Consider the following 20,137-nt stretch of genomic DNA (forward strand, 5'->3'; position numbering starts at 1 on the left):
CCATGATTGGATATAGCACAGTATGCGTACTTGTATGCTAACGGTTGCAAGTTATTCCAAGTCCGAGAACCATAGTATGCATACCCATATGCGTACTGGTTGGTTAATGAAAGTCCGAGAACAGTACGCATACCGGTATGCGTACTGGTGTGAGGTTCAAGTTCTGGTAATTCAACTGAGTTTGGAAGGTATGCATACCCGTTCGCATACTGGCGAACCCAAACTAAGTCCGGCTACTTAGGTATGCGTATCAATTTACATACTTGAGTAGGTTATGTTCTAAAATCGATTTGTTCATGAACTAATACATTTATATATTAAGGAATGCAATCTTTTGCAAACCGTGGCTATAATGTTCATGAACTGATTCGAGTGAATCAAAATCGATTTTGCTTCAATTGTGTCTTGTATACTTCTATGAGAATATAAACAATTGAAAAACTCTAGAACTTGTTTCATTTGAGTCATTTGAACTAGTTATGGTTAAGATGAATATGGTTCATATGAAAGTGTTCACATGGCTAACTTCGGTTAACTATTGTTGAGCCAGCAAGGTGCACACGTTTAGGTACAGTTACTCATATCTAAATGAAGTCACTTTTCATTTGTGTGTAACAACCTAAGTTCGATCTAACAGTTTAAAGATATTAGCTTGAGTCTAATCAGGTTTTCATCTAACGGTGAATATTGAATGCTTTGTTACCATGGTAACATTGATTGCAAACCCTGATTTGAAGACTACATAAGGGAGAACTCTAGCAACTGGGAAATCTAATTCTCACACCTCATGTGTGATACTAGTTGCGACTAGAGTCGATTCTCCTTTAACCTTAGGTTTTTCCAAAACCAAGTAGGTTAACAACTTGAAGACTTCATTGGGATTGTCAAGCCAGACCCAACTATTTTCTCTGTAGTTGCGTATTCTGATCTTGATGTTTTTTATCGTGATTGAGTACTATCTTCTCTAAGATTGGATCGAGATTTAATCTCCGATAGGCAAAATAAAAAGTAGTCACAAACATCTTCGTCTCATTTGTGATTCCACAATATCTTGTTTCGCTACCGTACGATTAAGATTATCGTGAGTTGATTGATATTACTAGGCTGTTCTTCGGGAATATAAGTCCGATGTATCAATTGGTTCCTGTTGATTTATCATAAGACGAAACAAAACTCATAGGTATATATGTGGGAGACATATTTATTTATCTATTCAATAGATTTTTTTGTGTGAGACAGATTGGTTTATCAAGTCTTCAACTTTGGGTCGTAGCAACTCTTAGTTGTGGGTGAGATCAGCTAAGAGAATCTAGTGCGCAGAATCCGGTGTAGTTCTAGAGGCGTAAGGAACTAGACTGTACCTTGATCAGTGTGAGATTGGTTAGGGCTCAACTACATTCCAGTCCGAAGTTAACTTGGAGTAGGCTAGTGTCTGTAGCGGCTTAATACAGTGTGGTGTTCAAATCTGGATTGGGTCCCGGGGTTTTTCTGCATTTGCGGTTGCCTCGTTAACAAAATTTCGGGTGTCTGTGTTATTTCTTTTACGCATTATATTTATTTATATAATTGAAATATCACAGGTTTTTCGGGTTGTTGATTAAATTGATTGACACTTGGATATTGGTTTTTAATATCGTCCAAGTTATTTCTTATATTCAATCAGGCTCGCAAATTCCTATTTGTTTGATTGCAGATGAAATTGAGAAATTGAGATATAACTCTTTGATATACTTTTCTTAAGATTGGGTCTGACTGTCTAGTTGATTCTCTTGAAAGTATGTTGGAGTTTTTCCATACAGATTGCTAAGCGAAATATTTGGTGTGGTTGTTATACTCCCGTTTTATCAATTGGTATCTGAGCAGGAAAACGCGTTCAAAACCTTATAAGTTTGTGTTTGTAGCGATCCGACTCTATGGACAGTAATTTTATCTCACTAAATGCACCACCAGATCCAGGGGTTCCAGAATTCTCTTCCATGACTGATTTAATAAATTTTGTAGAAGAAATTTTATCTAAACCTCCTTCAGGTTTAAAATCCCTTGAAGTGTTTTCAGGGCTTGAAAAAAAGTCTTAAGGGCTTATATCTTGATGTCGAGTCATATCTTCAGAAAGAGCAAGAATCTCTTGATAAGAAAAATCAAGTTATGATGAATAATTCTCTTGTTGAGGCTGATATTGATCTTCTTATCAATAAGGATATTCCTTCTCCTTCATGTGTCTCTGACAAACTGGAAATAATACCAGAAGTATCTAAACCTCATCCATTTTTCAGTTTCATCTCCGAATTGGATTATGTTTATCAATCAAACCCTGATACACTTTCTCAAGATAATGGTATTGCCCACTTTTGTGAGAAAGTCAGGATGCCTCTTCTTATTAAAAGGGTTTCCCTGTGTAGTACTGAACATTATCTGCAGAGACTGTGTGTTACAAGTTATAAACGAAGAAATCATTAACACAAATTCTCTTATGTCTCTCTAAAGTTCTTTGAAAAACTTGTAACAACAGTTCCTTGGGTATTCCTCAATACTGCAAGATGCAAGAGTATTTGGAAAGAATCTCTCTTTTGGTTTCATAGTGTGCAAGGATATTTTGTCTTATGAACTCTCAAAGAGTTTCTCATGAGATATTTGTTGTGTGTTTTCCTCAAATCTCTTTTTCGTATTTTGTTTAAATCAAAATATGATGTAGTGCAAAACAAACGAGTCCTTGTCTGCACACGTTTGGTTCACATACTCTGAACTCGTAACCGTTATGTGTTTGAACCGTGTTCCAGAACCTTCTTAGCCGGTTCATGTACCACCGTTTGACACATAAAAAGAGGAATAACTCTCTTCGTTCTTTTCACCACTTCTTCTCAACAGTTCGAGAACGATTGTGTGTTTAGTTTGTTCCATTGAAATCAGGAGAAGCTTTTATGTTATGTGTTAAGAACGGATTTTGTGTTGGTCATCGTTTCGGAACTTTCACCATTTGCAACAGTTCGTTATCCAAGTAAGTTCTCAAATATCTAGAGTTATTTATTTGCTATTTCCTATATCGGCATGTCTAAAAGGAAGTATAACAGTGGTGGTAGATCAAGTAGAAGAACTGTGGATAGTGATGATGAATTTAATGATGATGATGTTCGTATAGATGCTCTCCAACCCTATTGTATATGATCCAACCCTTCGAATTAGCTTTACTAGTCTGATTGCTAGGAACAAATATGTCAAGTTTCTTAAAGGTAATTTCATTACAGAAAGAGTTTATGATCGAAATGTTATTTCCCTATTTTGTGAGAAAGTCAGGATGCCTCTTTTTATCAAAAGGGTTTCCCTGTGTAGTACTGAACATTATCTGCAGAGACTGTGTGTTACAAGTTATAAACGAAGAAATCAGGAACACAAATTCTCTTGTGTCTCTTTAAAGTTCTTTGAAAAACTTGTAACAACAGTTCCTTGGGTATTCCTCAATACTGCAAGATGCAAGAGTAGTTGGAAAGAAGCTCTCTCTTGGTTTCATGTTGTGCAAGGCTATTTTGTATTATGAGCTTTCAAAGAGTTTCTCATGAGAGATCTGTTGTGTTATGCCTCAAATCTCTTTTTCGTGTTTTGTTTAAATCAAAATATGATGTAGCGCAAAACAAACGAGTCCTTGTCTGCACACTTTTGGTTCACGTACTCTGAACTCGTAACCGTTATGTGTTTGAACCGTGTTCCAGAACCTTCTTAGCCAGTTCATGTACCACCGTTTGACACATAAAAATAGAAATAACTCTATTCGTTCTTTTCACCTCTTTTTCTCAACAGTTCGAGAACGAAAAGAAAAACTCAAGGTTCGGATACCATCATCTAGCTCCCTCGTTTCTTAACGATTGTGTGTTTAGTTTGTTCCATTGAAATCAGGAGAAGCTTTTATGCTATGTTTTAAGAACGGATTTTGTGTTGGTCATCGTTTCGGAACTTCACAATTTGCAATAGTTCGTTATCCAAGTAAGTTCTCAAATAACTGGAGTTATTTATTTGCTTTTTACTATATCAGCATGTCTAAAAAGAAGTATAACAGTGGTGATAGCTCAAGTAGAAGAACTGTGGATAGTGATGATGAATTTGATGATGATGATGTTGGTATAGATGCTCTCCAACCCTATTGTATATGATCCAGCCCTTCGAATTAGCTTTACTAGTTTGATTGCTAGGAACAAATATGTCAAGTTTCTTAAAGGTAATTTCATTACAGAAAGAGTTTATGATTGAAATGTTATTGCCCTCTTTTGTGAGAAAGTCAGGATGCCTCTTTTTATCAAAAGGGTTTCCCTGTGTAGTACTGAACATTATCTGCAGAGACTGTGTGTTACAAGTTATAAACGAAGAAATCAGGAACACAAATTCTCTTGTGTCTCTTTAAAGTTCTTTGAAAAACTTGTAACAACAGTTCCTTGGGTATTCCTCAATACTGCAAGATGCAATAGTAGTTGGAAAGAAGCTCTCTCTTGGTTTCATGTTATGCAAGGCTATTTTGTATTATGAGCTTTCAAAGAGTTTCTCATGAGAGATCTGTTGTGTTTTGCCTCAAATATCTTTTTCGTATTTTGTTTAAATCAAAATATGATATAGCACAAAACAAACGAGTCCTTGTCTCACACTTTTGGTTCACGTACTCTGAACTCGTAACCGTTATGTGTTTGAACCGTGTTCCAGAACCTTCTTAGCCGGTTCATGTACCACCGTTTGACACATAAAAAGATAAATAACTCTATTCGTTCTTTTCACCTCTATTTTTCAACAGTTCGAGAACGAAAAAGAAAAACTCAAGGTTCGGATACCATCATATAGCTCCCTCGTTTCTTAACGATTGTGTGTTTAGTTTGTTCCATTGAAATCAGGAGAATCTTTTATGCTATGTGTTAAGAACGGATTTTGTGTTGGTCATCGTTTCGGAACTTCACAATTTGCAACAGTTCGTTATCCAAGTAAGTTCTCAAACAACTAGAGTTATTTATTTGCTCTTTCCTATATCAGCATGTCTAAAAGGAAGTATAACAGTGGTGATAGCTCAAGTAGAAGAACTGTGGATAGTGATGATGAATTTGATGATGATGATGTTGGTATAGATGCTCTCCAACCCTATTGTATATGATCCAGCCCTTCGAATTAGCTTTACTAGTATGATTGCTAGGAACAAATATGTCAAGTTTCTTAAAGGTAATTTCATTACATAAAGAGTTTATGATCGAAATGTTCAAGAATATAAATGGGGTTATATTCATGATGGTCTGGGCTCGTCTCATCCTGAGATGACTTGTCCATTTTATGCTAACCGGCATGAAGCCAACAAGACCAATTGTTGTTTTAAAACAATTGTTGGTGGGACATCATTTTAGGTAAATCGTAGCGTGATTGTATATTTGCTAAATCTATCACTTGATCGCTCTTTTGTCATTCCTCAACCTGATCATCTCAGAGACAACTATCCGAAATATTACTAAATAGGAGTGAATCTTGGTCTGGCAGCAAGTTGTCTGTCAACAACATAAGCTTTCATTTGAAAGTTTTTAGAAAATTTGCTGTTGCAAATTTGATTCCAAGCACGCTTGATAAGAATATGGGGAGCAGGACCCTTGCCGAGATGATTTGTTATCTTGTCTCTGGTGAAGAGATTGATTTTTGTGGCCTGATTATCCGTCAAATCATTCATATGGATTCACAAAAGAAAAATCTTGGGTTTCCATGTCTCATTAGCAGATTCTGCAATCACTTTGGAGTCCCTCCTGTTGGTACCTGCATTGGTCATGCTACTCCTCTATCTCAGACAGACATCAACAAAATGAAGAAACCCTCCAATCCTGAAACTACTCATCTTCATGAAAGAATTGAGTGCTTGCGGGAACAACTGAACTATGTTTTTGGAGTTCATCCTGAACTGACTGAACCTGTCTTTAAGATTTTTGAGAAATACAATCACAATCATGCATAGTTAAGTTTCTTCATTTTGTCTTTATTGTCTTTTGATGAACTTCTTATGTCGAACTTGTTAAACTATTATTCTTAATGGTTGTAATGAATTTAATGGTATTTTAGCCTTGAATGATTTTATCCTTCAATTAAACTGCTAAATGTGTTAAATCCATGAGAAGTCCAACTAAATTTATGTCAAAAGTTAAGCCTATTATGTCATTATGCAAATATTGATGAAAGATAAGATGAACTTTTGATTACAAAGATTAAGTCTATTATTTGTCTTTATGCAAATATTGATGAAGAATAGAATGAATCTTTGAATATTCCGCAGTATTGATCTTTCCCTGATCCACTTCTATGTGAAAGTACTGTGCGGCTCCGTAAGTTCTCTTATGTTGAGCATTTTCGATTAAATTAATCATGGGTTCTCTTGTGGTTAATTTAATTGAGTTTTCTGGATAAAAATTCATGTTTCATGTGATTTGTCAATGTCTAAAGAAATCCTTCTTTTCTTGCAAAAGTAAGGTCGCTCTTGTTGTTCTTTCGGGGATGACATTTTATGGAAGGGGGGGGGGGAGTTCTTATTTAAACTTGTGCTTAATTGTCAAATATTTGTGGGGAGTGCGGCTGTGGAATATTGTAGGAGTTTTCTTGTATCTATATTAACTCCTTAATGAATGCATTTAGTTTCGACAATATGATTGCATCTAAACAAAGTTGATATGTTTTCTTCTAGTCATGAAGAGTATCTATGAGAATTTCATTATGATCCCACTACTTTTCGTACCTTTGCCAATTTATATTGACAAAAAGGGGAGAATTAATGTGTAGTTCACACTACAAATACATATGGTTTACGGATCATTATGTAAGGGGGAGTGGTTTTCATGTGAGATGAAGTATTGACTAAGATGGAGTGATACATATCACCATAGTATTGTTGTCAAAGTTGTGATACAATTGGAATTTGATGTTGTGTAATAATACTATGACGTGTATAACAATTAGAAAACATCTTCTTTTTATATATTGTTATAGATACGGATCTTCAACAACTATGATGTTGAGTTGAACACGTTCAGAATCACTGGAGTTCTTGGAAGTGACGAAGATTTCAAGTAATGTTGAAGAACCAAGGAAATCAAGCATTTGGATAAGAAGCTACAAAGTCTATCTATTTTGTAATCCATATGTATTGATAGTTTTGTCACCAAAATTGACAAAGGGGGAGATTGTTAGAGAACTGCTCGGCCGAACTCGCAAGCGTTGCTATCTCAAGCTTGTTTTTCAAGTTTAGTTGTCAAAACTATAAGTCTTGATTTCTAGTCTACTTATAGCTAAGTCTCGGATTAGGGTAGTAGGTGTAGTTGAGCATTAGACTTCACGACGTTCATCGATTGAAGACGAAGAACTACTAAGGGAAGCTTTTGGAATTTCATCAACAAAAGGTATGTGGAGACTTGAATTCATCTATCACTCAAAAGTCTATATACTCTATCTCCTATTTGAGACAAAAGTCGTATAGCTATACAGACTTCGATTATACACGTTTGATATTTCGTGCTGAGTTAAATCACTCACATATTTCTCGAAATATATGTTGGTAAGCTTTCGCTTTAACCAAGTTCATCTTATATTCTTGACGAAAGTCAAAAGATGATCATGTGAAAATCGCCTTGTAACATCTTACATGATTTGTGTGAGACAGTCATTTGATGTAGACTCGGAATATTTCGTATTGATCATTCTATCACTTGAAAATTGCTTTGAAGCTAATAGTTTGTGTGAGACATCTATTGTCGTCTTTCAAGAATGTTTCAATGATTGAAATGGGAGTTTAGAACAATTAACCATGATTGGATATAGCACAGTATGCATACCTGTATGCTAACTGTTGCAAGTTATTCCGAGTCCGGGAACCATAATATGCATACCCGTATGCGCACTGGTTGGTTAATGAAAGTCCGGGAACTTAGTATGCATACCGGTATGCATACTAGCGTGAGGTTCAAGTTCCGGAAATTCAACTGAGTTTGGAAGGTATGCATACTTGTTCACATACTGGCGAACCCAAACTAAGTCCGGCTACTTAGGTATGCGTCCCCGTTTGCATACTTGAGTAGGTTATGTTCTAAAATCGGTTTGTTCATGAACTAATACATTTATATATTAAGGAATGCAATCTTTTGCAAATCATGGCTATAATGTTCATGAATTGATTCGAGTGAATCAAAATCGATTTTGCTTCAATTGTGTCTTGTATACTTCTATAAGAATGTAAACAATTAAACAACTCTATAACTACTTTCATTTGAGTCATTTGAACTAGTTATGGTTAAAATGAATATGGTTGATTGAAAGTGTTCATATGGCTAACTTCGGTTAACTATTGTTGAGCCAGCAAGGTACACGCGTTTAGGTACGGTTACTCATATCTAAATGAAGTCACTTTTCATTTGTGTGTAACAAGCTAAGTTCGATCTAACGGTTGAAAGATATTAGCTTGAGTCTAATCAGGTTTACATCTAACAGTGAATATTGAATGCTTTGTTACCAAGGTAATATTGATTGCAAACCCTGATTTGAAGACTATATAAGGGAGAACTCTAGCAACTGGGAAACCTAATCCCCGCACCTCATGTGTGATACTAGTTGCGACTAGAGTCGATTCTCCTTTAACCTTAGGTTTTTCCAAAACCCAGTTGGTTAACGACTTGAAGACTTCATTGGGATTGTGAAGCCAGACCCAACTATTTTCTCTGTAGTTGCGTGTTCTGATCTTGCTATTTTCTATCGTGATTGAGTATTATCTTCTCTAAGATTTTCTCGAGATTTAATCTCCGATAGGCAAGATAAAAATTAGCCACAAACATCCTCCTCTCATCGTTTGTGATTCCACAATATCTTGTTTTGCTACCATACAATTAAGATTATTGTGAGGTGATTGATATTACTAGGATGTTTTTCAGGAATATAAGTCCGATGTATCAATTGGTTCCTGTTGATTTATCAAAAGACAGAACAAAACTCATAGGTATATCTGTGGGAGACAAATTTATCTATTCAATAGACTTTTCTGTGTGAGACAGATTGGTTTATCAAGTCTTCGACTTTGGATTGTAGCAACTCTTAGTTGTGGGTGAGATCAGCTAGGGAATCAAGTGTGCAGAATCCGACGTGGTTCTAGAGGCGTAAGGAATGCGACTGTACCTTGATCAGTGTGAGATTGGTTAGGGCTCAACTACATTCCAGTCTGAAGTTAACTTGGAGTAGGCTAGTGTCTGTAGCGGCTTAATACGACATGGTGTTCAAATCTGGACTAGGTCCCGGGGTTTTTCTGTATTTGAGGTTTCCTCGTTAACAAAATTTCAGGTGTTTGTGTTATTTCTTTTTCACATTATATTTGTTTATATAATTGAAATATCACAGGTTGTGCGTAAGTTCAATCAATTGTGAATTCAACCTTTGGTTGTTGATTAAATTGATTGACGCTTGGATATTGGTCTTTGATACCGTCCAAGTTATTTCTTATATTCAATCGGGCTCGCAAATTCCTATTTGTTTGATTGCAGATTAAATTGGGAAATTGAGATATAACTCTTGGATATACTTTTCTTAAGATTGAATCTGAGTGTCTAGTTGATTCTCTTTGCTAAGCGAAATATTGGGTGTGGTTGTGATACCCCCGCTTTGTCAATTGGTCTTTCTCATATAAAACAAGACCAGCCAAGAACTTCTTAAACCAGACTATAGCAGATTTGTGAGACAAATCACTGGTGAAATCAAGTGCATGTTGTTACTTTTGAAAAATAAGAAGATTGAAGACTTTGATATTTTGTTTCTAGTGCCATTATCTGCTTAACTTGATAGTCTGGGACAAACAAGTAGTTTATCTTTGATAAACATAAAACTTGTTAATCAACAAGCTTCAAACGCAAGGCTTGTAATCAAGTGGGTTACTTCGGTAATCGTAAATCTTGATTGATCTTATCAAGGAGTTTTGAATCTGTGATTTTCTTGTTTTATCTTGGTATCGTAGATCTTAAATGGAAGAACCTTGACTAAACTTAATCATTATATATCTTTGGTATTGTAATTAGTACAAATGGTTAACAAACATGTTAGTTCTTTACTGTTTAGAAGTCTTAAAGGATTGGATTGCAGAAGTCTTCACAACAGTGAAACAACTATAGACAGCGGACTCTATTGAGGGATTCTCGTGGTTGGATAAATTGGTTATAGGAGCAAAGATATTGAGGAAACTGAGTCACTATGGGTGTTTTATTTGGTTTTAACTACACGAGGTTGAATTTAGGAAGTTGCGCACCAGATTAATTATGAGAGTATTCAAAATTGAACCAGGTCCCTGAGGTTTTCTTCCAAACAGTTTTTCTAGTTAACAAAATCTTGCGTATCATGTGATTTTACTTTATCTTTCCACATTATAATTTAGTATAATAATTATAAATAAAGTAAATACACTTATATATTAACCAATATTTTGGCATATCTTCTGATATGTTCTTAAGCTGAACTTAGATTATCACCCTGCTGGTTAATCTTTAATCTTTATAAGATTGAAAAGATTATAAAAGGTTTGTTTGTATAGGTTAAAATCAAAATAATTGATGGTATACCTCGTCTTTTCACCAAATATAATATTTTTCAATCTGATGATCAAACAACTCTTTACACAAGTAATAATGATCATCAAGTAAATAATCATGATTACGATCATCATTCTTACTTTAGAAATTTTGATAAAGTATCAATAATTATTATTGAAAAACAACCTTAAAATATCAATAAAATATCAATTATTTTGGAGAACAATAATTGATATTTCAAAAACCATGTCTCTTTGTCTTTCATAAAATAAGAGGGACTCAAAAACCCTAAAAGCATCGCTGCTCCGGTCGGTTCTCGATCTTCGCCAAATCTTCTCCTACAGAATCTCCTTTCTGTCCTGTCTTTATCTATTCCCTGTTAATCTTATTTCTTACCTGATTTAGATTTTACTGTTCTCCAAATACTAGGTCTGCTACTCTGTGGATTACTTCTAGTTTTTAGATTTGATCCTTCTTTCTTAGGTATTTGCTTGACTTATACCGGTTGTTCTCAAGAGTTCATCTCTATTGTTTAGATTTTCTTTTGGGTTTTTGCTGTGGGTTTTGAAAAATTGTTTTGATTCTCAAAAGTTGAATCAGTTCACAGTAAAGGATTTATATCTTTAGTAGTATTCATCAATATAAGTAACAAAAGCAAGAGTTCTGGCAACAACTCAGATCATGGCAATTATAAAAGCAGCAACAGACACCAAGACCGCAGCAGCAGACACCAATAACAAAATCAGACATTAAGACTCCAACTCAGATGCAAATTCAGACCGATTCAGACTTTTCTTCACTGAGTCCAACCGATCCAGTAATTCCATGTCACTTTAGCTTAGTTAGTTTATTCAATCACAATTTGTTAAAAACCCCCGAGAAATGGTTGGATCATTTGATGATCCCTACACCTCTGTAATCTGCAGCTATGTGTAGTTTGTTTTTGTTTCAAACAAAACAGATAAGACCATTTAACCTAGTCATGTTACCTTGTTCTTGGAGCTATGGAATGGTAGAATTGGTGATAAAGGTAGAATCCTATAATCAGTATTTGTGGAGTAAACATGACATTGGTGTATTGATTTGTGATGTTTTTTTAAATGATGTGATCTGTAATGACTCTTGTAATGGTCTTTATTTTATATCTGAATTATTAATGAAATGTCGATACCTGCCTCTTTTGCGATTTTTTTTTTATTGAACAACAACACTCATTTTATATAATCAACAAATCCAAACATTATTAATTATGGTTTAATTATTTTTGTTTTTAATCATCTAAAATTTTAATTTTCTCATTCACATTCATCAAATAATCAATTAGGGTTCCGGCCAATAGTGAAACAATGTTATTGATGAACACCAAATGAATAATGATAGTTAATTTCAGTTTGAGGTTGAATTTAACTGAAGATTTGATTTGGGGAAACTTTTATATTGAAGGAATAAAACAGGTATTGAAAGTATTTCCGAGTTGCATCGGGAGAAAAAAGAGCGTGGAGCGGATAAATGTGTAGGGTAAGTAGATGGTCAAATATCAGGTAGATGTATAAAGTCACTTGACTTTCAATTTTCCCACCCATCTTATGAATTTAGCCGACAGGGTTTGATCAGCTGGTAGCCTCGGTTCATTCAATATGGGGCATATACATATGAAAGAAAGTTCACCTCGTATGGAAACCTGCAACGAGTCAACTAAGCAACCAACTTATCTTTTTCTACTAATAACGAATTTAAAAAAAGTTGTTGATTGAAAGGAATAAAACTTGTATAAATAAAAAAAATTGGGCCTTTTAGTTCACATAAGAGAATGAACAAAATGACCAAAGAGCATATAATAAATGACCAGTGATGGTAATGTTGTTGTTTTAAAATTATTAGTAAAAACTTTGTCTGAGTTTGTGGAGGTAAGAGATTCAACTCTATATTACCACTCATTAGATCTAAATTTTCCCAAATTTAGTGATTCAACTCCTATTTTATTACTTTTTAAATTTATAAGTTACGTTCCTAATAGAATTTTTTTTTTCGAGAAACAAGTGACTAGGACAGTAGATTCCTACCGTCCTTCCTTCCTTCCTTCCTTCCAAATTGAAGGTTGGGGTCGAGGTTTCAACTTTTAATCCCCATGCATACTCAAATAAATTCTCCTTTTCGAAAGGACTGATCTAGATTATAATCTAGGTAGTTAAGGAAATTCAAATAGGTCCTCCTTCTCCAGATATTTTTTTGCTCGTGAATATTTTTGATCTAGCGACATTACTACCAACCATTAAATATATGAATGGTTGTACTGATACTTGCCAAATACTTGATAAATAAAAACTTGTTTTAATTAAATGAATCGAGTAAATGTCATTTTATATTTACCGGTGGTTGATTGTGAACTAAAAAAAGCTAAAACAGAGTGGGAGCAAAGAAGAATCCCGGCCCAGGGGGTTAAGTCTGCCAGGAGGTCCATCTTTGTTAATATCAACGTTTACAAACGCCGATTGCTCCCTTTAGCAGGGCGTTGTAGCCGTGCAAGGGATAAACATAGGACAGGACAGCTGAGACTGCTTTTAGTTTCTAGACATTCCAGAATTTAGAGAGATAGAGAAGGACTCTTTTATGCTTCGCTGTTACTCAAGACGCGCGTAAGAAAGTTGCAACCACCTAACAAACACCTGTATATGCTCTCCGTTTTCCATGCCTGTTGCATAGGTTTAATCACTGCATAATTCCTGGTTCAATTCCAAAACAGTTCCGAAACAAACCGATTTCTGTTCCAAGGTAAGTAAAACAAACATCTCTGTCTCCTCCTCATTCTTTTCGTTATTTAGGTTTTCTGTTTTGTGTTTGGAATTGGATTATTTTAGTAAATTATAGGGTTTCGATTATTATAAATCAACATTTGCGGTTTTACAGTTGAATTTTTTTGGGTGAAGAAGGCTTGTTGATTAGGGCATTTTTTTTTTTATATTTTCAGAGAAGGCTCGTTCGAGCTATTTATAGCTCGTCGAGTTCTCCTTATTCCTCTTTGAATGATGGATTTGACTGAATCAATTGATGAAGACAATCGTGATGATCCTCCTGATCCTGATGTTGTTGAAACAGATCCTTCTGGTCGTTATATTAGGGTAAACATTTTCGTATCATGAAATTGATATTTTTGATGTGTTTGTTTAAGTGTTTTTGTTAGAATTTTATTGAATTCATTTTCGTTTCTAATTTTGAGCTGAGCAGTATAGAGAGATTCTTGGTAGAGGAGCTTTCAAAACAGTGTATGTTTTCTTTTCCTTTTTTATTCTTTAAATAATAATTTATTGTTCAAAATTATCTTTGTTGAACATGTGATATTCTGGTATTTTTGATTTGTATGATTGAGCGTTATTGTTATTTATATTGGTATAGTTACAAGGGATTCGATGAAGTTGATGGAATTGAAGTGGCTTGGAATCAAGTTAGGATTGGTGAAGTTATTCACAGTGATCAGGATTTGGAAAGGCTGTATGCTGAAGTAAATATCTTAAAAACTGTGAAAGATAATAACATAATCAAACTCTACAACTCTTGGGTAGATCATGAAAAGAAGACGGTTAACATAATTACTGAATTGTTTACCTCGGGTAGCTTGAGACAGTAAGTTAATTCTCCATACTCTCTCTGTTTTGGGTGATACTACTTTACTTCTTTGTTTTGAATGTTGTTGGTCTCTAAAACTAATTTGGTTTTAGATACCGCATTAAACACAAGAAGGTTGACATGAAGGCCGTGAAAGGATGGGCAAGACAGATACTGAAGGGGTTGACCTACCTTCATAGTCACAATCCTCCTATCATACATAGGGACTTGAAGTGTGATAACATCTTTATCAATGGTAATCACGGCCAAGTTAAAATTGGGGACCTGGGCTTAGCCACTGTCATGGAACAAGCTAGTCAACAAAGCATTCTCGGTATAAAATATTTCCTTTCCTGTTTGCTGTTTGAATTCGTAGGTTTTAGTTGATGCATTGTAAGCTTAACCAGGAGAAATGGCGACTAAAATGTGGCTTGAACATTGAGAATCTGGTTTACTAGCCGGACCAATGTGCCAAAGAAGTGCATTTCTGAACACTACATTGGTTGATGCGGAACTCGTAGCTAAGTTGCTTAAAGCATTTCAAAATGTTGTTGAAGCATATTTATATTAATTCAGTATCGAGCTTTTGTAAAGACAAGCATGCTAGGATTTGAACTAAGGATAAGAAGGGAGGAATACAAAGTTATTTTTTGGGGATATTACTCCTATATTGTTAATTCGTTTGAAGTAAAAAACTGGTAATAATGAGTTCAAAGGAAAAGCTTTTGGCGATAAATATGGTTTTGCGCTAGTTGTCATGTGTTTGTGCAAGTGATTCGTCAGTATTATATGAGTGTGAAAAAAAGATATAATAGAGTCAATATTTGTTTTATTTATGTGAAAGAGCACATGCGTCCATCCAAATTCTGGTTTCGCTTCCTTCTTCGTTTTTTATTTGGTTTTTATGCCAAATTACATATTTTTGCATCGCATCCTTATGCTTATTGATTGTGTGTCTGGTTTGAGCTTTATAGGTACTCCAGAGTTTATGGCACCTGAACTCTACGATGAGGATTACAATGAATTGGCTGATATATACTCTTTTGGCATGTGCATGCTAGAGATGATCACCTCTGAATACCCTTATAGCGAATGCGCAAACTATGCTCAGATATATAAGAAAGTCGTAAATGTAAGGCTTAAGGTACCTAGTCATTTTCTTATTTTCCTTTATGGAGCTCATATATCTTAATTATTTTACAGCGAATCATGCCAGCCGCCCTTTCAAAGGTTAAAGACCCACAAACAAAGCAGTTTATAGAGAAGTGTTTAGGCCCAGTAGCTGAAAGATTGCCAGCTAAGGAACTTTTGAACGACCCTTTTCTCCAATTAGAAGATTGTGCTGCTTATTGCCCTGTACAGTTATCTGGTGGTGTGACAGCCGAAAAGGAAACCTATGCAGAACAATGCGTGATATCGGAAGACCGAACTATTACAAGGCAGGTTTCCGCCATGGATCTTGATTCTGTTGATGAGGCTGTCATCACTATTCTCCAGAATAGATTTTCCGGTGGATCCCATCTTATGTCTCTTGAGGTCCGAAGGGTAATAAGAGGCAATGAATTCAGGTTACAAGGGGAAAGATTCGATGAAAATTCTGTATCATTAAACTTAAAGATTGCTGATAAAAAAGGTAATCAACTAACTATTTTTTGTTTATGTTTAGTATCTTAATCTACTCTCAGAATGTTAGATTTGTAAGTACAAACTTACAATACCCTTCATTTTTTACTTGCAGAGCGTATACATTTCATGTTTTTCCTCAAAAGCGATACAGCCCTTTCAGTTGCAAGTGAAATGGTTGTGCACCTAGAGCTGGCAGCTCAGAATGTCCTGTTCATCGCAGAGTTGATTGATGTGTCGATACTGAACTTGATACCAAACTGGAAACCTTGTGTTCCAATTGATCACCTGGTAACTAGGAATGCAAATCAGTTCTCACAATTGGCGGAGCCCAAGCAAAAAGATAGCTCTTTTGGATCTTTCTACAACAAATTCGAAGCCACAAACATATCCAGTCATGCTCCAAGTGTTGATTCTATTGCCAGTCATGAAGCTTCTGGCACAAAAAAGGTTGACGAGATTATAGCACATGCTGATTATGGGACGAGAAATAAAGCTGCTGTAGAAGACCGAGATTCTGATATGTCGATGGTTTCTGGAACATCTTCTGAAGGAAACTACGATAACTATAACATCAATACATGTGCTTGTGCCGATTTAGGATTCATGGAGTACAATGGGTGTGAAGTTAATGATGGAATAGTTATAGACAACCTATCTGAAGTTGAAGCAGGTGTCAAAAATTCTTCTGTCGATGTGAGTAACGGTTCTTCTGTAAATGATAATGACGAAACTGGTGTGGATGAAGAGACTAGACTGGCGTTGGAGATGATTGAGTTACAGTACAAGCAAGCTATGGAGGAAATCTCAAGGAAAAGGGATGAAGCTATCATGATGCTTAAAAACCGGGTATCACAAAAGAAGATGGTTACAGGTTACTAGTCTTAAGTTTCATAGTTTTCAACTTCTTTTTACTCCCTTTCAATCTGTACAAATCTCTGTTCTCTTATGGGAGAGAACACATTTACTTGGTGAAGTATTCACATTTCTTCTCATGTCTATAAATCCATCTTTAAAGAGTGGAAGTAGCAGAAGTTGTTATTTCTTCCCTCTTGTTTCCTCATATTTTAAGATAGCAAGGATCATCTATTACTTTTGGCCTGTGTTGCAGAGCCCAAAACAGGGTGCACATTCCTCCCCTCCTAATTGGAGGGGATCGATCAAAATGTGTTTTTTTTTCTTTTTCTTTTTACAAGTCATATTCTTAAACAAAGTTTCTGTAAAAATGAATACCTCTTGTTATTAGTTATTTAAGCTTGAGATTCACAAAAAAAACGCCTCAACAAGGTGTACAACAATGGAGCTTTAATGGCGTTTGTGATTAACAAGAAAATGTAGAACACGCCCAAATATGTAACCGGAGCGAGGATGGGGTCGTTGGGCCGCGACACGAGCCCATGTAATAGTTTTTGGAAACAGGGAAACTTCAGTATTGTCTCCCCTTGTATTGTATCGGGAAGAAGCGCTTGTCTATCGCCGTTTCAGGTTAGGGTTTTTATTTTCTCTGTTTAGTAATTATTGTACGTTCAAGATTACTCGTAACTGTTATGAATATATGCTGATGATTATAGGTGATGTTATTTTTTTTCCGTTAGGAACTGAAACTCCCTGTCTTGGTTTCTGACAAATGTATCGGATTCTGTAGGTACAATGGATAATTTATCTGTAGGAAAAATGGATAACATGCTGCCACTGTTGGAACCAGATTCTAAACCACCGATCACTCCAAAGGGGCCTTATGATGCTCGAGCAACGTTTATTTGTTCCATTAGACTATCTGCCAAACGATTGCATAAACTGTTAAGGGAAAAAAAAAACTTTCTCGTGAATTGAATTTACTGAATATTTGCTTATCCAACAGCAAAATAAGCATTGCCTCTCGAGTAAATATCTCATCTCGCAAGGTACATTCTCTTTTCTTTTCTTTTTTGGGTACTTTTATAAATTTTTTTGGTACTTCTCTGGTTTCCTTTAAAGTTGTTGTGCCTTTCTTTTCTCTGTTAGCAGATGAGTGTTATAGTGCCCACCAATGAACCAATATCCTTTGCGGTCGGTCACAAAGCTTTTATATATTGCCTTTGGGCAATGATACCAGGCAAGGAAATTCATCGGATTGTTCTTTCTTATATACCGGAGGATGACGTGTTGAAGCTTGAGTAAGTTATTTCTTGTCTCATTCGTTTTGTTCGGTAATTACCTGTTAGAGATGGTTCATATATTCTGAGTTGCCAGTTGTACCCCTTCCCCACTGGAGGGGTGCAGTTTTTGTGAAGCCCTGGATGGGTGTTTGATGGTGTCTTTTGTCCCACCTATGGTGTGATCTCGATTTGTTTATTCACCTAAACAGCTTCATGTATTCTGCTTGCTAGTTTGTTTATCCACGTAATGACGTAAACAGCTTCATGAGTTCTGACTTGCTAGTTTGTTTATTGTAAACAGGGATGGCCAAACCGATGTGTGCATTGATACAGTCCCTTGTAACTGGCGTCCATCGACACAGTCCCTTGCATCAAAAAAGGAAAGGCGTCCCTCAAAGCAGTCCCTCTTACCAAAAAAAGGAAATAAGCTAGTTCCTTGCACCACAGAAGGAAAGGCGTCCATTGATACAGTCCCTTGCACCGAAGAAGGAAATAAGCTAGATGAGAAGGAAACGGATGGACAAAAGGTGTAATTAATAAATTGTTCTTTTAAAACAAAATTTCTCTTAGAATGAATGCTCAGAAAATTTTCTTATATAGAAACCATTACATAAAAACGCCTCAACAAGGTGCTCAATGGACTATGGAGCTTTAGTGGCGTTTTTGATGAACATGAAAATTTTGAAAATGAATATCAAGGTTTGTTGTTGAACTAACGGGCTGCCACACTGGCCCAAGGGAGTTTTAAGGAATGTATAAGTATCGGTACTTCCATTTTAATCAACAATGTTTAATCTCAATCAGATGCCCATATCTTCTTCGTTATTCTTCGTTTTCCCCCTAGCTATACCTAGGGGCTTGCATGCCCAAAAAACTACTATTCAAGTCTAATATAACTAGTTCCAGCACTCTGGGTGTTAGTTAATGTTAAATAGTACCACATCGTCTAGGACAACCTAGGTCCCATGTTTAATGAGCCTTGGGCAATCTTAACCTTGCAAGCCGGTTTTCGAGGTTAGTTAGGCCCGAGGATTTCTAACAGTTAAGAGTACTGGCATTCTTTGGAACGTTAAAATTATCTCCTTATCTAAAGTTGAAGCTCGGCTTGAGAAGTTGATCTCTCCGTAGACATGTCTAAACAAGTTGATCTCTCGGTAAACATATCTAATCATAATTCTTGCGTACATTGTCTTTAATCTTATCCATCTAACCTTAATACGCCATAGCAGTTTCCCACTGATAAAAGCACTAACTTGTTGAAGTTTAAGCCAAGCCGAACAGATAAGTTTACCGTTCATTGTTTTGAATATTTCTTTTGCTTAGTCAGTAGTGTTGACTGTTGATAGGTGATTTTAGTTTTGGTTATACCCGTCCTAGCTACACCAAGTGATCTCAGCTTTTTAGGAATAGTAAGAGAAAGAGAGTTTTCTTTCCATTGTACCTTGTCCTTCCTTATATAGACTTTTCCAAAAGCCCTTCCTTTTATGACATCATGTCACATGTCCTAAACCTCCTTAATTATTTCTAATGTCATTCTTTCCTTAATATAACCTCCTTCTTATTCATTAATCCCTTCCTTGTCCTTTCCATCTCATGGGTATTTTCTTATTTGGGCTTGGGCTTAGTCCCCAAGTCTCCATGTCTCATGTTAGGCTTGCCACCCCTTTGGGGGCACCCCAAGCCCGTTAAGGGGTATTATTTTTCATGTATCAACAAGTAGTCGTTCCAATAGACTAGGAGTATTAGTAGCAGTCAGTTTCTTATTGTTTCTACTTGTTAGATTAGTTAGTTCTGTAAACACCTATATAAGGTGGAGTCACCAGTTCTCTAAAGATCGAACTAGGTATTGAGTTTCAATAAGAAAATCTCTTGATTCTCATTTATCTTCTTCATATTTTTATTCTATCATTTTGTATTGTGATTGCAGGTGGACTAACACTAGTTAGATCCTACATCTGGTATCAGAGCTAGAGGCGATCCTTAAAATTTCGACGTTAATAGTCTTGCATATTAGATGTTCGATAAAAAGCTATAACGAAAGAATCACTACATCCTCAAGTTCCAAAGTTCAGTGAGAAGAATTACGACCGATGGAGCATCCATATGAAAGTCTTGTTTGGTTTTTAGGAGCTTACAAAGATTGTTGAGTCAGGTTTTCTCAATATAGATGATCTGGCAGTTGGTGCAGCTCTTCCTCATCCCCAAAGGGATGATTTGAGAGAG

General features: G+C 35.8%; 1 protein-coding gene across 1 annotated transcript; it reads left to right on the top strand.

The window, feature by feature from the left end:
* The first annotated feature begins 13,132 nt into the window (after positions 1 to 13,132).
* LOC113296922 (probable serine/threonine-protein kinase WNK6) lies at positions 13,133 to 16,841 on the top strand. Its single transcript, XM_026545287.1, has 8 exons — positions 13,133 to 13,322; positions 13,519 to 13,669; positions 13,776 to 13,813; positions 13,944 to 14,171; positions 14,267 to 14,487; positions 15,128 to 15,285; positions 15,357 to 15,786; positions 15,892 to 16,841. The coding sequence occupies exons 2-8, from the start codon at positions 13,574 to 13,576 to the stop codon at positions 16,656 to 16,658; spliced, it is 1,938 nt and encodes a 645-aa protein (XP_026401072.1). The 5' UTR covers positions 13,133 to 13,322; positions 13,519 to 13,573; the 3' UTR covers positions 16,659 to 16,841.
* The last annotated feature ends 3,296 nt before the right edge of the window (positions 16,842 to 20,137 follow it).

The sequence above is a fragment of the Papaver somniferum genome, chromosome 7 (genome assembly GCF_003573695.1).
Source record: "Papaver somniferum cultivar HN1 chromosome 7, ASM357369v1, whole genome shotgun sequence".
In the NCBI taxonomy this organism is placed as follows: domain Eukaryota; kingdom Viridiplantae; phylum Streptophyta; class Magnoliopsida; order Ranunculales; family Papaveraceae; genus Papaver; species Papaver somniferum.